Source organism: Frieseomelitta varia, unplaced genomic scaffold (genome assembly GCF_011392965.1).
Source record: "Frieseomelitta varia isolate USP_RPSP 00005682 unplaced genomic scaffold, Fvar_1.2 scaffold_135, whole genome shotgun sequence".
Taxonomy (NCBI): domain Eukaryota; kingdom Metazoa; phylum Arthropoda; class Insecta; order Hymenoptera; family Apidae; genus Frieseomelitta; species Frieseomelitta varia.
The window spans coordinates 1117490-1136480 of record NW_025109028.1 but is presented as its reverse complement, the minus strand read 5'-3'; the positions used below and the strand labels follow the sequence as shown (position 1 = coordinate 1136480).

General features: G+C 32.5%; 1 protein-coding gene and 1 long non-coding RNA gene across 5 annotated transcripts; one reads left to right on the top strand and one right to left on the bottom strand.

Annotated features, from left to right (window-relative positions):
* Positions 1–4436: 4436 nt before the first annotated feature.
* LOC122531139 lies at positions 4437–18773 on the top strand. Of its 4 annotated transcripts, XM_043658795.1 has the most exons (9): positions 4934–4978; positions 5084–5244; positions 5363–5824; positions 13044–13305; positions 13904–14151; positions 14954–15339; positions 15978–16252; positions 17068–17672; positions 18235–18773. In XM_043658795.1, exons 3-9 carry the CDS (start codon positions 5790–5792, stop codon positions 18683–18685), a joined length of 2262 nt encoding a protein of 753 aa, XP_043514730.1. In that variant the 5' UTR covers positions 4934–4978; positions 5084–5244; positions 5363–5789; the 3' UTR covers positions 18686–18773. The 4 variants fall into 4 exon arrangements, with proteins under 4 accessions (XP_043514733.1, XP_043514721.1, XP_043514730.1 ...); XM_043658798.1 differs by lacking the exons at positions 4934–4978; positions 5084–5244 and adding an exon at positions 4437–4650; XM_043658786.1 differs by lacking the exon at positions 4934–4978 and adding an exon at positions 4437–4650 and having other exon boundaries at positions 5084–5824.
* Positions 10792–18419, bottom strand: LOC122531210. Its single transcript, XR_006307219.1, has 3 exons — positions 18332–18419; positions 11311–11449; positions 10792–11254 (listed from the first exon to the last, which is right to left on the bottom strand). It is a non-coding gene; the product is annotated as an uncharacterized LOC122531210 (long non-coding RNA).
* Positions 18774–18991: the final 218 nt, after the last annotated feature.

The window sequence follows — 18991 nt, the reverse complement described above, 5'->3', positions numbered from 1 at the left end:
TTATATAGGACAATTTACGACAAAATTGACCCACATTCCGGGATCCGACAATCAAGTGGCAGACGCTCTATCGCGGCTGGACGTTATCAGTATGCCAGTCGTGGTGAGCACAACAGAACTTGCCGAAGAACAAGCAAAAGACCCCGAATTAACGCAGGTCTTACAAAGTACAGCACTACAAATTAAAAAACTAAAGATAGACAATACAAACGAAAACAGTATTTTGCGATATTTCCACCGACATAATTAGGCCATATATCCCAGTAGTGCTGCGAAAGAAAATCTTTGACAGCGTACACAATTTCGCCCACCCCAGCGGCCGCGCTACAAGACACTTAATTGCGAAAAGATTCGTATGGCCGGGGATGAATAAAGATATCTTACTTTGGGCAAGGAATTGTATAAACTGTCAAAGAAGTAAAATTGGCATCACGTCTCGGGGTCCACAACAAAAAACTAAGCAAGCCTCGCATACGACACGTAGCCACGAAAAGCGTCTCCACCGACCGCAGCCACATAATCCTCCAAAATAAAGATGCATGCCGGCCTTGGGTATCTGACCGCAGAAGAGAGACTAGGACCGAGCCGCAAAAAACGGAGAGCAGCCAAATATCAACATCATCCGGCATATCCACTCCTACATAGGTCGCTACTTCCTCAATATCGTTACCACTAGGAAGGGGGTGATGTAGCGACCTATAGTTCCTCGAGTACGAGTTTCGAACAACAACTTGCACAAGCCGCAAGTGGTTGTGCGCCTAGCGTCGAAGTCAAACCGATATTCGATGTTAAGCAAACAGAGTGCGGAATGGGTGACCATCCAGCCTAGCGAATAGTTACAACAACAAGCGTCTTCGGGTAAGGAGTCGCTGCCATCAGCCTCACTGATGAGTCTAGGCAGCGGACTCTGAGACGAAACGCAAAAACCTTTCCTCACCTTACCCACATCATCACTTCCTACATTATCCTCGCATTATCATAGCCATTTCAATCCCTTCGCTAATATTGACAGGTGACAGTTTTCCCACAAATTACGAGACGAAAGTAATTAAGAGGCATCATTCGTGAACTGTTATGGTTGCATCTTCAATTTTGTAGACCCTTAGTTTGCATTCTATGTTTTGTTTAAGTATAGTTTACGTATATGAAGAATGTTTCAATTTCGTTTACGTTAGTAGTAGTGCCAGTAGTGAGTGCATAATTTCTTGCAAACTATAGTGAATATTAAATTCAAATTAATTTGTGAACGTAATTGATAGCATTATCTCCAAAATATATGTTCGTGGAATGCAAATTATTGGCGAGAAAAATTAAAATTAATTATTCTTATATGGTTAAAGCGTTTACCTGATACGTTTAGCTGATATGGTGGCGCCATCTATTGATAACCCAATGGTACTAAAAACACGGTTTGCCACTTTTTAATTCCACCGTTTTGCCACAATGCGGCGCTAGTGTTTCTTACCCCGTAAAACAGAGAAATTTTCATTTGCGAAAAAACCTAATTTAGCGAAATGAATTGTGAATTTTGGTGACTATATTACCCTAATTAGACCCTTAGCTTTCTTTTCATACCACATTTGACCCGTAAAATGCAGAAATAACTATTTTTAGAAATAATTAGTACCGCTGACTCACCGCTAGATGGCGCCACCATGTCCATTTTGTGACAATTCGCTTTAATTATGAAAAAAACCTAATTAAGAAGAATAATGTGCAAACTTTTTTATATGCATCCTTAAAATTAAGCTCTCCGCTTTCTTTGTATATATGTTTTGTCCTAGAAAACCGTGTGTGTAAAAAGTTGAATTTTTTTTTCAATAGATCGAAGAATGTCCTTGTCGCACACTATTGCTTTCCTTGTCTATCGTCATTAGACAAGGAGGGCTACAGCGTGCGACAAGGACCGACATATTTACATGTTAGACAAGGAAAGCAACAGCGTGCGACAAGGATAGCAACAGATTTTAGTTCCACTATTCTGCCACAACGCGGTGCTAGTGTTTCTTAGCCCGTGAAACAGAGAAATTTTCATTTGCAAAAAAAACTGATTTAGCGAAATGAATTGTGAATTTTTATGACTGCATTACCCTAATTGGAGCATTAGCTTTCTTTTATATCCCATTTGAACCGTGAAATGCAGAAATAAGTATTTTTATAAATAATTAGTAATGGCGCCACCATGTCCAAACTGTGACAGTTTGTACTAATTACGAAAAAAACTAATTAAGAAGAATGATTTGCGAACTTTTCTACATGGCTCTCTAATAATTAGGTTCTCAGCTTTTTTTCTATGTGTGTTTTGCCCTAAAAAAATGTGTCTATAAAATTTGAATTTTTTTTCAATAAATCGATGAATGAATCAAACGTATCTCGAACGTAATCGATATTTCTCACGATCGACTTTTGGGCGGGAAACATGACGAAAAGAAGCGCATGTTATCGAGAGAGTGAAATAAGTACATTATCCAGAAGTTCTTAGGTAAAAGCTTAAATCAACAGCTATTAGATTGGTGTTTGCATTGTGAATTTTCAAGTTAAAACTTGCATCTTCGAGGTTTACCAGATTACTCCAAAAAAGTGCATAATTTTCACTCCCCTATAATATAATTTAACCAAATAATTATTACACATTTTGCGGCATTTTCAATAATTAAATAAACAACAACTATGCTGAAAGTTATTTATAATTTTATACCAAAATTATAAATAGTATAATTTTATACCAAAATTATAAAAGTTATTTATAATTTTATACCAAAATTATAAAAGTTATTTATAATTTTATACCAAAATTTAGTTTCAGTTCTAATCAGTATAAATGTCACGACCTTGTAACATTGATTAACTTACTATTAGTCAATGTTCCTGCACTATTCAGTGAATAGTGAATTAGTAGTTCTCGATTCATAGGAGAACCTCTCAGTTTAATTTAGCAAAAGATTATACACTAGCTGGCGAAAGTCGCATACTCGATGAAGAATTGTCGACTTTTGAACTGTCATAATTTCAAAGAAAATATTCACTTGAAAAATATTTGGAATACAAGGAACAAAACAAAAATGATTGTGTTACGTTGTGTTATATTGTGAAAGTTTTAAGTTGGTTATTAGATTTAAGATTAAGCATGATAATTTTCAGTTGATATTTAGCTATGTAAGATGCATACATGATTAAGGATAGTTAATATTAATTTAAGTAGGATAAATAAAATTCTATATGAGAGATGTATTTGTTTAAGCTTTTCAACTATTGTCATATAGTCAAAATTGTGTCTCGTACAGTTGTACAGCTAGTTTAAGCTTTAGTATAATTTCTATTTTTACAGAAATTTAGCTTTTCGCGTTGGTTTTTCAAAGGAATTGAATGTTTTATAAACGTACAATAGAAGAACGAATTATTCTTAAATTCATATTTTAAATTAGTAAATTTGTTTGCAAAAGTAGAGTAGGTTTCCATTCGCAGCATCTCCACGTGGTGAAACCTGGACAATCGATATTACTTGATATATAATTACTAATTGCATTATTATATAATTAAATGATTAATTATATGACAATACGAGCTAATTGGCTGCAATTTTGATTAGATGTTTGTACAATTGTACATGTCCATTAGATTAATGAAAACCAAGTATGCAGTTTTGACATAATTTAACTAATTTGTCATTCTCCGCATGGGCATTATGTCATTTCACACATGAATTGTTTTCTACTGATGAAACTGATGTCATTCCTTACATATAAGTAGTATCCTTAGTATAGATACTAAGATAAATAACAGACAGAAAAGAGAATTAAGTATTTACCTGTTATTGATGAATAAATCTTTTTTATTACAAGTTATATAATTTGTTTATTTATTTTGTTCAATTATTTCGACAACTTTTTATCTGAATAACAGTATTTCGAAGTGCATATTTTGGTTTCGAGAACCTATTCTATATTTTATATCATGAACAAATGTTAATATTAATAGTTAATTTAATAATAGTTTAATAGTATCTTCAGATTCGAAATAATATTCCCTTATATAATATTATTTTAATATTTCCTTATATAGTATTATTTTACACATATAAAATGCTCAATTCTTAATTTTTCAATGGAAGTATCATTTTGCTACATTATAGCATGAATAAAATATATTGCTTAAATAACATATTAAAATTTATTCACGCGAGAATCAGTATGCGCGATTAAATAGATGTGTTTCAATGTGAAATTATTTCTTTAAATATTGATTTAGAAAAGCAAGTTGAAGAAATTAAAGTTTATACACATATAAAGTGTGATAAAGCAGAATTACGATACACTGATTATACGTGTGTTAAAATAAAGAAATTAAAGTTCATACGTGTACATCAAGCGTAGAGAATTACGATATATCGATTATGTGTTGAAATCGATATTATGATGTACTTGACAATGGCTCTGAACGTGGCATCGTTCGTATTTCAGTTCATATCGCGTGTAAGTCACGGAAAGTCATTAATGCTTATGGAAATAACCATTGCACGTACGTCTGACGTTTAATAGTTATCTAATAAAACATCGGATGATAATCACGCGAAAAATCATATGCAGCAATATAAAAGATTATACACACTTCAAATGAATCTACTTTTAATGGAATTCTCCCATCACATAGGTAATTAATTTATATTTCAAGTATGTACGTACATACGACCTTTTTACTGATGTATGAAACATCAAAATTTTAATACTTTTTCAAAATAATAATTTCGAACATTTTACATCAACTTACGTATGAATAATACGCACATGTAACGTAAAAATATTTCTATAGATGGACTTGATTATATAATTATAAATATCAATTTTACATTAGGTATGTATTTTTTATAATTAATTTCCATTATACATATAGTTGTTTAATGATAACAAATCATTTAAATACAGACGTACATACAAAGTCATATTTCACAACAAAGATTAGGTTAAAAGACTACATAAAGGTACATCTTCAGATTTACACAAAATTTTATAGAAAAATCCATTTTCATCTTATACTTTATTAATTAAACAAAGATTTATTTTATTTACTAAACATTATATTTTAGATATGTCTGTTGTGTACTATTAATTTGTTGCCAATATACTCGCAATTAAACGAGTGAATAAATGAGGTTAAACGAGTAAATATGTAAATAAACTCTAAGTAAGCAGAAATCTCACTCGTTCATTTATTATTACATTAAACACAATACCTTAGATGCTCCATGTATGTATTTCTGCATATTATATGCGCAAACAGTAGTCTATATTGCGTATGATCTATACATAACCAAAAAAAAAAAAAACAAGCGAGGAAAGTAATTTTGAAATTCCCTTTGAATCAGCTGAGGATCTTTCAAGAACCGGCGAGCCTACGTGGAAGTTGCAATCAACATTAAATGGTCATCGCAATTAAGCACCGCAATACCGTGAAATCAGTCCAATCGGACAGTGGTGTACGACTAAACTCGCTGGCAGTGGTCTTCTTTACACCATCTAGCGTCTAGTCGGCCGAGCGTTTCCATGTCCCCGCAGCTGCGCAGGTGTATCACCGGCACCTTCTCATTAACATCTTGCCCGAAAAGCCAGTCACGCCAGCAGAAGGATCTGGTGCGGTCGAGTCATCTTATCGATTTCGTTTCGGCGGCCGTTCACGTCGATAGGATCACTCTCGGCATAAGTTGTTTACACTGATCGGGAACAGTGATTTCGGACAGTTGTTGGAACACTCGAGGATATCGGAAGCTGATCGTATCCGGATAAGAGGATGCAATGGACGGGGGCAGAAGCGACCGTTCTGGCAAAAGGTAACGACACTTTCGTGTCGTCAACTTGACTCGGCGGGAAACGAATTGCAGGCTATCGAACTCTCTCGGTTCGGTTTAACGAACCGCGAAGGACACCGCTTCGTAAGCTATTTATAGACTTTATAGGGTCGTTGGTAGAAATTAGCGAGGCATTATGAAGCGATTTGATTCACTCCTGGCAAGGAGCACGGTGATGTTGAACTTGCTAAAAATGCCGAAGTTTTCGAAATGTAGAATGTTATGATTAAACTTTTTGAGAGTTGCAAAATGCAAGCAAATTGATGAATACAACAAAAGAGTAAGAAGAATAAGAAATTTTTTCATTCATTAAATACGTTAAATTCATTGAGTCTTACAACATTCATTACATATGAAGATTTGCTATAGTATATTTGATATTTTATATCATATTATGTGCATTTTTGTATCTTTAAATTTTTCATAAAATGTATGAGAGATTCACGATCTGATTATAATATAAAGTATATAGAGGAGTTAATATAAAACAAGTACAGAAGAATTAAAATTTTGTTCATTGAAAATTGTTAACGAACAAAATATTAGTTGAAGGAAAGTATCTGGTTGATAAAAGCTTTAGAAAGAAGTAACTATTCACTCGAGGATATTAGATTTCATTAACTGAAAGATTGGAGAAGTCATAAAATATAAACATAAATTCATTAAGAACAGCTAAATATTCTTTCTTGTGACTTTTTATGTGTATAGTGTTTACTACTAAATAATAAATGTAATCCTAATTAACTTTTTGCACATTTGTTTCAAATCATTTCTTGTGCCTATGTGTTTTATATTTATATCACAACATTTTAAATCTCAATTAATTTACAATTAATATTATTTGATCAAAAATCTGTTGTCAGATAGTACAGTTGTTGATAGAAATGAATGGAAAGTTATTAAGAAATTGCAGAAAACGTCAACTCATTAAAAATCGAGCAATGAATGAAAAACATACAACGTAAATGTTTATTGAAATTACTGAGAAGCGTAAAATGAAAGATAAGAATAAATAATGCATTACATTCTGTTGCATCAACGTATAAAAAATGTATTAAAATAATACAATAGATGGCTTAGTCAAAGACACAAATTTCCTCAACGTAAAAAAAAAGTTCACTATTAAACAGGCGATATTTATACATTTACAGAAAACTTAAAAATATAAAAACATTTAATATATCAAATTAAATATCTAAAATTAAAATTAAATTCTAATTTTGATAAATATTTTTTTATAAAGATAGCCATAGGTTTTTGTCTTTTTTCATTATGTTTTTCCTATATTTTATTTCTACTTTTCAAGTTATTCCAATTTGTTAGTATAATAGAAAGTGAAACAATTCTTTATATTTCAATAGAAACCTACTTTAAAGCATATTTCAATGACAGTGTGGTCTAAATATGTAAATTGAGAATTTCATAGGCATCCCTGCATTACAATGTAAATTTATGATTCGTGGATTCGTGCTTTTATAAAGATCGAAACTTTTGTCACGAAAGGAAAGTAAATTCGAAATGATTTCTAAAATTAGAGACCCGACTACGCGAGGTGTGCTTGGCACAGATAACGTAAACCACCTTGCAAGGTAATTACAGTGATAGTACATCGAATTACGACTAGGTATTTATCAATTGACAGATTTAATCACCGTAAAAATCTGGTCAATTACTTTAGAGAATTTAGGACGATAGATGTTAAACTGACAACGATCGTCCATAGATTCGAATCGAGGTTTAATTTCCTGTCCTGGCTGAAAGCATCCCTTTGACTATTCATCGTCTAAATCAGTATTAAGTGCTTCCATTAGAGGTATTCGAACTTTTTTTGCAATAGGTATTTTTAACTGGACCGAGGCCTCATTTTCAAATTCGCCAAGTTAAAATTTGAAATTTTACCAGATCTCGAAATTCTCGAATATCTTTCCTTCTTTTCACAAACTCGACAATTATTTCGTCAGGAATTTCAATTTCAATAAATTACTTTTCATTGGTGTAAGTGATTGTGACGGATCTAAAATCTAAAATTTGAAGTCTAAAACGTAAGCTCGGTTAGAGCTATCATCAGTCAAATAAAAATAAACTCACGTCGTCACGCAATATTCTCGTATGGCAATTATCGAATTTCAAAGATTTAAAATCCTTACAATTTGCAGCCTTGTTTCATAATAAGTAACTGAGCAAATTATTTGCAAATACACGCATGATCTATTACCCGGAGTTTGAGTACGTAAATATTAACTAGTTTGCTCTAAGTACGTAAATATTATTATGCTAAAAACGGCAATTTTTGTGCGGAGATATTAATATTTATTTAGGTAGTATCGAATGATCGGCAATTGTCTCGAAGCGACTGAGGGGCAGGAGGGGAGGGGGAGGGGGAGGGGGAGGGGGGTTGGGAGGGGAGTGGTGTGTGGTTACAAAACACGCGGCCTCCTTACTTCTTCGAAGTAAGATTTGCGTGCAAACATCGCTGGTAAAATGCGTTCGTAGATCGAATCACGCGAACCGGCAAAATTACTGACCAAACCAGCCGGCTGGTCCTCGTGTGCGTGCGTCAACGCGTCACGGACATTTGTTTGCCGGCGTATGTAAAATTCGTCGCCCCCCCTCCGTACAATGAAGGAAAATCGGGGTCACGGGGTTACCGGTGGTCTCAACGTTGGTATTCCTCGTTGACGCCCGCGATAATTCGACACACGAAAGGATCTTGAATCGGAATAGGTATGTGTGTACCTAGCTTCACCTACTCGCGAAGCCTTTATTCGCCACGTGCCGCGGTTCACACTGAAGGGAGGGGAATGAGGCTCGATCGCGATTAAGGAGACCTGTTCGCTATGATTTGTCAACCGACGTACGTATGTATGTATAAACAGGAACAACAGACGGCTTCTTATTCGATGATTAATCGCGTTGACGTGATTGGGAGAGGGAAGAAGTTACAATATAGTAGAACCTCGTGATGTACATGTGTACAGGGTGGGCCAAAAATCAGTTTCTGCTAAAAAAAATCCGTAATTTTGTTTTATTATAGATAAAAAAAAAAACTAATAAGCTAATAATGGTTTTTCTTGTATTTTGATGTTTTATTGAAAAAAATAGGTGGGAAGAAACTTTCGACCCACCCTGTGTAACGGGGTTAAGCTGAGAACGATCAAACAGCAAAGTTTGCGCAAACGATTAACAGGAATTAAAAGGTTTTCTAATGATTTTTCAGGTTTATTTCATGTTCCGTGGAATGTCTTCATAATGATAATGAACGAGGTCATGTACATATTATATCTACGTACTAGACACAAGTATTAAGCATACATGTTAAAGGAACGAGTTAAACATGCACTAAATATTCACACTAAATACACAAACACGAGGTATATGAGCCTCCCCACGGTGTATCTGAAGATATTCTAATGCTAAAAGTTTATGTTGTATTGTAGTTGTAAGTGAGAAACTTGAAAAACTGTAAAATATATTATACTTTATAAATTTCACATGTTGAGTGTCACACGTAAGTTAGGCTCGTTACAAAAATACAAAAGTTAGGTTTCATGTGTGATACATAATAAAAAATTGGAAGTTTTGACATCTATTATCTATGAAAATATTTATTAAGAATGAAAGGCAAGCCTCTTTCAGTTGAGACGAAAGCCAAAATTAAATAACTCAATTCAAACTATTTCAAGCCGTCAACGATGCTAACTGAAGATTAGCGTCGGGGATCATTAAAAAATTTTTCACTTGGAATCAATTCAAGATGGTTATCTGATAATTGACAGAGATATGGCCAGGATATTCGTTTAGGGTTTAAAGGTATATCTGGACATGTTCCAAATCTGTATCAATAATGGACACAATGCTCGAAGATCGAGGCCAATTTGTAAGTGCAGCGTAATTGTGTGCCAATCACGAAGAAACGCTGGTCAATTACGTTCAGTTCCTTATTTTGTAGGTCACGTTGAAATATTGATCATCGAACGGACAATTTCATTTTTCACTTTCGATTAAGGAGATATTTTATTGAAGGCAGTTCAATAATTCTTGGATAATCCCTTGATTTAGGATTCTCTTATAATTTGAGCACACGAAGATGTCTTTTCATAGAATGTTGTAAATGCTTATTGCTCGATAAATATTCAATAAGACATCAAACATAAAATCAACTCCTTCCCAGTTATTATATATATTATAAATTTATATTTATTACATATATATTATAAAATTATAATAATATATTAAATATTATAATAATATAATAAATATATAATATTTATATATATTATAAAATTGAAATAAATTATATTAATTAATGATATGTTAATTTAAGAGATCTAATGATAAATGATGCAAGCATTAAAAATAAAGAACTCCTAAAAACTTTTAGATTCAGTTTACCACTCAGCCAGATAGATTGCAATTATTTATAAAAATTCATACTTTTAAAGGAATAACATCTAAACAAATTTGTTTCATTTAAATAAATATAAAACTCGTAAAACAAGTACTCAGTCTTTCGAATATTTTATATATTTTTGCATGCTTTGTGCGTTTTGTGCACCTTTATAAATTGTTCTCCGGATCGTAAAATAAGTTTCTCTTGCATTTGAGGAGAGTTCTCATTTAATAATTGTTTAAATCCGTCGAATTTTCAATTTTCAAATTTTTGTGTTCTTTGAAATAGTTTTTGGTAATGATCTTGATCTTCAGAGATGTGTCTGACCAAGAACGTCTCAAAGAGATCACTATACATCATAGATTACATTTGATCGCTATTGGAAAAATTTACTTAATAAGATTTTAATAAAGAAGCACCGACATCATTTGTATGTTTAATAATGTTCACAAAAAGATCGTCCATTCATTCAACTTCTTCATCATCTCCTATTTTATCTGTTTATCTCTATTTTATCCCATTTTATTCAATTTTATTTGTTTCTATTTTCTTTTCTGTTTTTGTTTGTCTTCATTTTATTTGTCACGCCACACGGCTTTTAAAATAATTCTTTCTGCGTTCGAAATATTTATGTAGATTCCGACGAGGACAGGTTGGTCGACGACGTCGCCGGTACGATAATACCTAAACGTTTCCGTGCACGTAAACCATTAGCCTGTAACAAAATTTCTTTCTTCAGACTCCTCTCTCTCCGTAGATCGATGAGTCGCGTCTATAGGAGCCTCGTTCTATAAAGGCACGTAGCTTCGTACCACCCTCTTCCTGTTCCTCGTTTCACCCTCTACGCGCTGCACCACCTCAACTTCCGCCCGCCTCTATCCTCCCACAGCTTCAATTCCTTCGCTGAAACATTTCAGTCCGTTCCGGGCAACCACCCGGCTCGGTGCTCCACCACCTTTCGACTTCTTCTCTCGCCTTCGTATATCGCCGCCTCTCCCAACGTGAGAAGTACACGTGAATTTCTGTAATTTTTAATCGCGTTTGAACAATTTCTCGAAACTTCCAGAGTTATGCTTACTTTTTTCCAGAAATTTTGTTCGGCATTTGTTTCTATCGTTTTCTTCTCGCGTGTTTCGTGCGATTGAACGTCCCGATAATTGTCGATATCTTTTTAGCAGCTACTTTGGAGTCTCGTCTATCTCTATAATTCTGTAATTCTTTTTTCAATTTTCAATTATAATTGTTATTCTTAGTTATTTTAGTTATAACTTAGTTGTATTTAGTCGTAACTTAATTTTTAGCTATTTTAGTTATAACTACAATCTATTAGTTATAACTTAATTTTAGTTATAATTTAGTTATAACTTCATTTTTAGTTACTTTAGGAACTTGCAATTTTTCACGGACGATATTAATGAAAGTAGTAATTTTCAGCAATTCGAAAAATAGCGTCCTTTCTTTTATAGATTATTCGTTGTTTTGTTTCGTGCGTTAGTTATTTTAGATTTGTTAGAAATAGAAAACAACGATTTTCAATCAATTTAAAAGTACCACTAGAGGCTTTTCTTCACAAATTCCATTGAATTTTTGTTTCCGTTATTCTGTTTCATATGTTTTGTGTGATGGATTGTTTAGTTATTTTTAAAGTTCTGTGATTTGTAGGTGATATCAATAAAAATAATTGAATAGGATCGAGATAATTAATAAAAAATCAAATGAAAGGACTAGCTAAATGCTTGATTTACATGTAGAATCATCCCCCATTCGATATATACTATATTTACATGGTGAAAAGTGAGAAATGGCCAAGACTGTTTTGTTGAAAAAAAAAAAAAATTAAGTCCAAAATTTGTTCTCTACAAAACTGTTCTTTTGTGTACCATCTTAATAGTGATGATGTTAATTTGACGAGAACGTTCAATCGTTAATTTTAAACAAAAGCTTGAAAAAAGGTTTTTTTTTCTTTTGGTAAAAAGTCTAACACAAAGTTTTTCTGAATGAAATCTACAAATAAATTTGCACGATTTTCTTAAAGTAGGTTGAATGACGAAACTGATCAATTCCTCAACAGATAGCACAGACAGATAGCATCGGTCAAGCAGGAATAAACACGCTAGAGGACGTGTTCTAGAGCCAGTATTTCATTAGCCTAAAAGATAAAAGGAATCGTTGCTTTATTGGAAACCTCTTCTTTTTTTTTTTTTTTTTTTTCTTTGTTTACTTAACTGTTATACACCAGAATTAAATGGCAAAAACTCTAACGTTCAAGGGACCAATAAAATGATGAAAACAAAATTGTACAACAGAAATTTCAAAACTGATCTAGTCGCGAGAAAAATGTCCATTGAATTTGTAAAATTTTAGAAAGATACTGGGGAATACTTAATCTCCTTGACAATGACGTAGGAGCATCTTCGAAGGAAACATATTTAATATTGTAAAAATAGAAGCTTCACGCTTTAAAATGAGCGTTTAAAATTGAATTGTCCTGCGATTTTTTCTTACAACGTTATAAGAAAAATAGTTTAAAATGTCGATAGTTTTTCATCGAAAAAAGGAAAACGAAAAACTTGTCGATGTTTTAAATTATTATAAATTTTCTTAAAAAAAAAAAAAAGGAAAGTTTCACTTAGGCTGATTTTACAATGCTTTACTTTCAAAGAAAATTTTCAAACATCAATTTGGAGGGGAACAAAGACACCTTTCCTCCCGAAAATTTCGAACGGCCCTCATGGATCGTATAAAACTTCGTCCGTGATTTTGCGTAGGAAAACACGAGGAAGAATTAACGTGATTAAAATTTGCACGCAGGCAAAGGATCTCCCGCGAGGTCAATAAATCCTCCTCGGACACTGAGCTAGCGCAGGGTAAAAACAAAAGTCGAAAGAGCAAATCGAAGGAAAAATGGCCCTTGCTGGAAGGGCTGACAGTGGACGAACTGGCTCGTTATCGAAGAAGACGTATACAAGGCCAACCGAAAGATAATCTTGGACTCAATATCGAGGCTGAAAGCGAGGACCTCGTGTCCGAGTATCGTGAAGCTTTCCGCGCGCAGAGCGAGGAATTCCTGAAGGTTAGTACTCTTTATTTTTACTTATCTATAATTTTAAAATGTACATTCAAGTGTCACATTCGCATGCACACATTACAATGTACAAATTGAACAAATTTTATAGAAAAAATATTTGAAGGTACATTTTTCAATTGTTCTCTAAATATCAAACTGCACTCTTGTCTGCGTATATTTTTCAGTTGTTACAAATAAGGAGGTAGCATAGGTAATGTCGTTTTAAAAGTCCAATTTTGATACAGTGGAGCAACATTTGTTTGATTCCATGATAATGTCCCTATCAATTTATGATTTTTCTTTTCAATAAGTGAATTTGATTGATAGGAATTAATTGGAATAAAATAATGTTTCATCATTAAAAAATAGAATTTAGATTATATATATATATATGATACAATATATCAATATTAGTATAAAAAGTGTAATATAGCTTTGCAATAAGGTAGTACAAAATACGTATATGAAGAAATTTGTAGACTAGGGGTGAACAAGAGAGGAAAGATATAACAAAAAACTTAAATTGATATAATTACAGTTTGAGAGTGTTTCTCAATTCATTAAGCAATAATTTTCCGATTCATAGATGTACCCCTTACCGTAGGAAAATACCTGGTTGGAAAATAATAAACGGAGCGAGGATCTTCAGACGAAGGACTCGACCGAAGATAAAAGAGTTTTTGATAGGGAAGATATCAAAGAACACGAGGAGGGATATACAGAGCTTCCAACTGAATATATAAAGGGCGTGTCTTCTTTGACGCAAGTCAATAACGATAAAACGATGGAGACTGAGGCAAATTCCAATATGATCCACGCTAGTTCTTCTAAACGACCTTCTTTGATCAGAAGGTAAACGTTTCATGAAATTAAATATTATATTATATATATGTACACAACGAAGTATTATATTTAACAAACTTGTACAGTTTTGGATGACAAATAGTTTACATATCCCCTGGCCATTAAATTAGGACCATTGGGACGTGTAAAACGTTGAAAATTTTTTGAGTGATCCTAATTCAGGGTCTGTATATACATAATTGGACTTTATATAATTGAAGTCCATTGATTCTTCCCTTACTAAGTAACTCTCTATAATAATTCTACTAGCAATAGAAGATCAAATAAGATTCAACCAACAACAGTTTATGTGATCAGTCATTGACTGAAATTCGTTTTAAATAAACGAAGTTCTACTGTAATATATTTCAAAAATAATGAATTGAACAATATATTAATAATGTACCATATTTCGAACAAAAAAAAGGTCAGATAGACAGCATTGTTAAGTAAAATATATCCTGATATTTTTAAATGTCGATACAAATAAATTTCATTAAATATTTTGTTGCACGCCATAATTATTTCAAATTCATCCTGAAAAATATTTAACTGAGATGACACTGTATAATTTTGCATAGTATAATTGAGTGGATATACTCGTAAAATCAGATAAATACTTCAATCAATATAAAGCCAAACAATCATTTCAAATTAATTTAATGTAACATTGTGTGAGAAATAATCTCTGCAAAAATTTTTATTTTTTATTTCAACTATTATTTTACTATAGCACTGGTGTATAGGGTTAATAATGATTCTACTTCTTTTAATCATTCAATTTATGCATTTTATGCTGCATACTTTACAGGGGTACCACTTTAAAGCGTGACGGAGAATTATACACAGACACCGAGACCTATTCGTCATACGTTGCCTACGAAGGTCAGCATAAGCCCGAGCTAGCACGTAGACCCACGTCTTTAAAAATGGAGGGCGATTTAGAAACGACCACTGAAAAATGTGAGAAATTCATCCAGTGGCTGAATGTTAGCCGACCGGAACTTATGCGTGTGCCTACACATTTAAAACTTGAGGGTGAATTCGAAACTACCACGGAAAATCATGAAAAATACGTGCCATTTGTAGGTGTTCGAAGGCCGGAGTTATTAAGGCAGAACACAAATTTGAAATTAAATGGAGAGGCTAATTTCGTGCCGGAATATGCCGATGTGTTTAAAAGACACAACAGTAGAGGTAATTGCGCAAATTAATTTTTAATTACAGGGGAAGTTTGCCTATCTGAATTAATCGTGGCGCATGCCGCTCTAATTGTCAAAGAATTTTTCAAATAACTAAATGATTTTATTGATGTTTGTTACGTATCATAATGTAATTAATATTAATTAATACAATATAAATATTTATAAATATTCACATAACGAAATGATTACAAATATTAATATTAAACAGGAACCAAAACTATACAATAAAAATGTAATGATTGAAAGATTAATAACAAAACTTTTAGCTTTTAGTCAGAAACTAGATTCATAATCCAATGAAACTGACATGATAAAAAAATCTAAATTTTGGGTTGTCGTCGAACAAAGATTAACCGATTCTGTAAAAATTCTCTCTTTGTCATGAAATTTATAACTTAATCATCTAATTAAGTACAGATAGATCTATTTAGATAATTGGAAATACTAGAATAACTTTTACTTTTTTAAACCAACACGTAAGTACAATCAAAAATTGTTTTCGTTTCAAATCATTGAATCTTTTTTTTCTTCTTTTTTTTTTCCAAGTACTTATAAGGGGCCATTATCAGTAAAATGTATTCATATTGCTAAATTCATTAAACGTGTATCACTATTATCTCTGTATCGCAGAACGTTCGCAGCCAGTAAAACCTGAGACTCATCTAAAGACTGGAAACTCTTTTTTCCAAAGTACCGAGCACGCTGATAATTTTATTGATTGTCGTACTAGAGAAGCGCAACTGAGAAACGAATCGAACAAAGCTATCGAAGAAGAAGAAGAGAGACGAAAAAGGGAACTGAAGGAGAAACAGCAGAAAGACGAAGAAATGAGAATGTTGGTTTCAAAGTTGGAAGATTTGAAAGGTCCGCCACTTGAAATTCCGGAATATAAAGACGCGTATAAGGTAAATTCAAGCTCCTTTAAATTTGCTAAAATTGAAATTGTTTTAACTGGTAATTTAAGTAGAATGATTAATGGAAATCGATAAAATTAATAAAATAAAATATAATAAAATTGATAAGATGAATATAGAAATATAATATAATATAAACATGATAAAAATAAATAATTAATAGACTGAAATATAATAAAAATTAATAAAATGTGAATATTGTACATTTATAGGAAAAACATGTAATGATTTGCATATGCTAATATGCAAAAATGTATACAACATTCATGGTGTTTTTTACTGTTTTGAATTTAGTGCAATTACTATTTATTTCTATATTTATATTATATATATATATTCATTATTTATCATATATAATATTATTCATATATTCATCCAATTCTATTAATTTAGTCTAGCAATTAATATTAGTTTTGGCTAAAAAAAAATCATAATTTGGTTTATCCACTGATACATTGTAAAAGCGTCGATTTTAAGCGTCTCAATATCGAAATTTTAACAAAAATAAGAAAAATTAATAAATTGATCTAAAACTGACGTTGGGACATGTGAAATGTATATGACCCCAGCTAGGGACGGATCAATTTATGACCCTACCTAACATTTTACGACCTCGCTATATTATTTCCCTCAATTATAGCGCGTATAGAAGTAATAAACTGCATATTAAAATGCACGAGCTGATTGATTTAGTACAAAAAAAGTCATAAATCCACGTAGATGCAATGTGCGTGTGTTCTTTTTCTAATAGACGATTCCATTCTATTCTACAAAATTGTTAACGATCATCAGCTACATGTTTACAGGATTTCCCAAGAGAGAGGCCTAAAATAATAAAACCAGAAGATGAAATTGGACGAGCTGATGGCACGAAAATATCTCCCTCGCCTACGCCTAAATTCACATCAAAAATCGATCAAGATCCGGAATATAAGTCGAAATACTTAGATTATCAAAGAGACTACCCAGTATATCGGAAACCACCGTTGAATTTGAGATCAACGTACGCTACTCCGGAGCATACACGTTTTGGTAGGCAAGAATGCAAACGGCATGACCACGAGTTCACAAGCGAAGTGCGAGCGCAGTATATTCCCTATGGCCACATACCAAGAGTTGAAACGTTAAAGATGCCAGCCAATTTACGTTTAGAGGGTAATCTTAATCTTGAGCCGGAATATAGAACTGCTTACTGTACAAAACGTGAGAGTCAATTACAAAACGAGCCGAGGACATGTCATCGACGAGATCGTAGTCTGAGCGCTTCCAAGCGAAAAGAGAATTATTGGATTAATAACGCAGAGCAATTTGGTTTCACAAATGCTGCCCAAGATCAAGACGCATTTCAAGTGTTGAACACTCGAGTTCACGAAGATAATATCTGTGGAAAACCACCAACAGGTAGTCGAAGGTCTGTATTTCATAAAACTCTGTTAGATTTCAGTGTAGATACTTCTATGTTTTGTTTACGATGAACATGTTTTATACACAGTTTGGATATAAGAAATACAAAAAAAAATTGCCTGACTTGAAGGTAATTTAATAAATTCTATATTACGCTGTATATTTTCCTTATATCTAGTAAGATTAGATAGAATTCAATATACATGAAAAAAATTTGGTGCGTGAGCTAGGCTTGAACTGTTTATTTAATATATACGTTTGGTAAATGAAATAAAGCAAATACAGTTTTTACTAAAAAAATTAGTATAAAAATCTGTATAAAAATCTCAAGCTGTTATACTTGATGTTTGTTGTTAGTTGACTTGTGTAGTTAGTATTTACTAGAAATGTATGATGAATAATTAAAAAACATAAATTGTTTCAATGCGGTTTAAAACAATTGCAAACCAAATATTAAATAAACAATTTTTTTGTATTTATAATATCTCAAGAAATAATTACACACATACACTTTATTCGTGTATATCTTAACGAGCGTGGCAATAAAAATAAATATAATTCCAATACAGGAGTTCAAAATCTTCGCAGACGCATGTGCAAAGGCAAACACAGGTAGATATGTCAGAATATAATAGAGTAAAGGATAGATCGACTAGCCCAACTTACCGACTTCATGTCTGTAATGTTGATGATGAACCAAAAGGTTTCCGAAGTAGACGCTCGCCATCGCTTCAGTCTTCCGGAAGGACACGCAATCCTTCACCAGATTATGTACTTCAAAGTAATGCTATCAGGCCATATTCTCCTAGTTTTGGTAAAAGCACCAAGCAACAACATTCTAATGGCCAGTCGTTCGTTGTTTTGGACAATGGGATCTTTGACACAAATAAAAATGAAATTCGCAGAAAACAAACAGACAGAAATTACAATATTGATGGTACTCTTCCTGTTTCTAAAGGAAGAGCAAAAACTCCAGCAAATTGGATGCCACCGTGGTATGATAGTACAAATACTATCTAAACCAATAAACGCATACCAAAAAGGGCTTTGTACTTTTTAATATTAATCTAGAACAATAAAATTTCTATATAAATATAGGTTGTATAATCATTGTATATTCATTGATGTTTAATTTTTCCAAACCAACATATTTGTATTATAAAATTAATATAGCATTGTCGTATATTATGTAAATTAGAATAATATGCATTATTCTGCCAAATAATAAAATAATAATATATCGTTTAAATGATTACATTAACATTATCTGTACTTAGAACTACGAAAAGATCCTTTTACAAAGTTAGAAATACTAAAAAATTATTT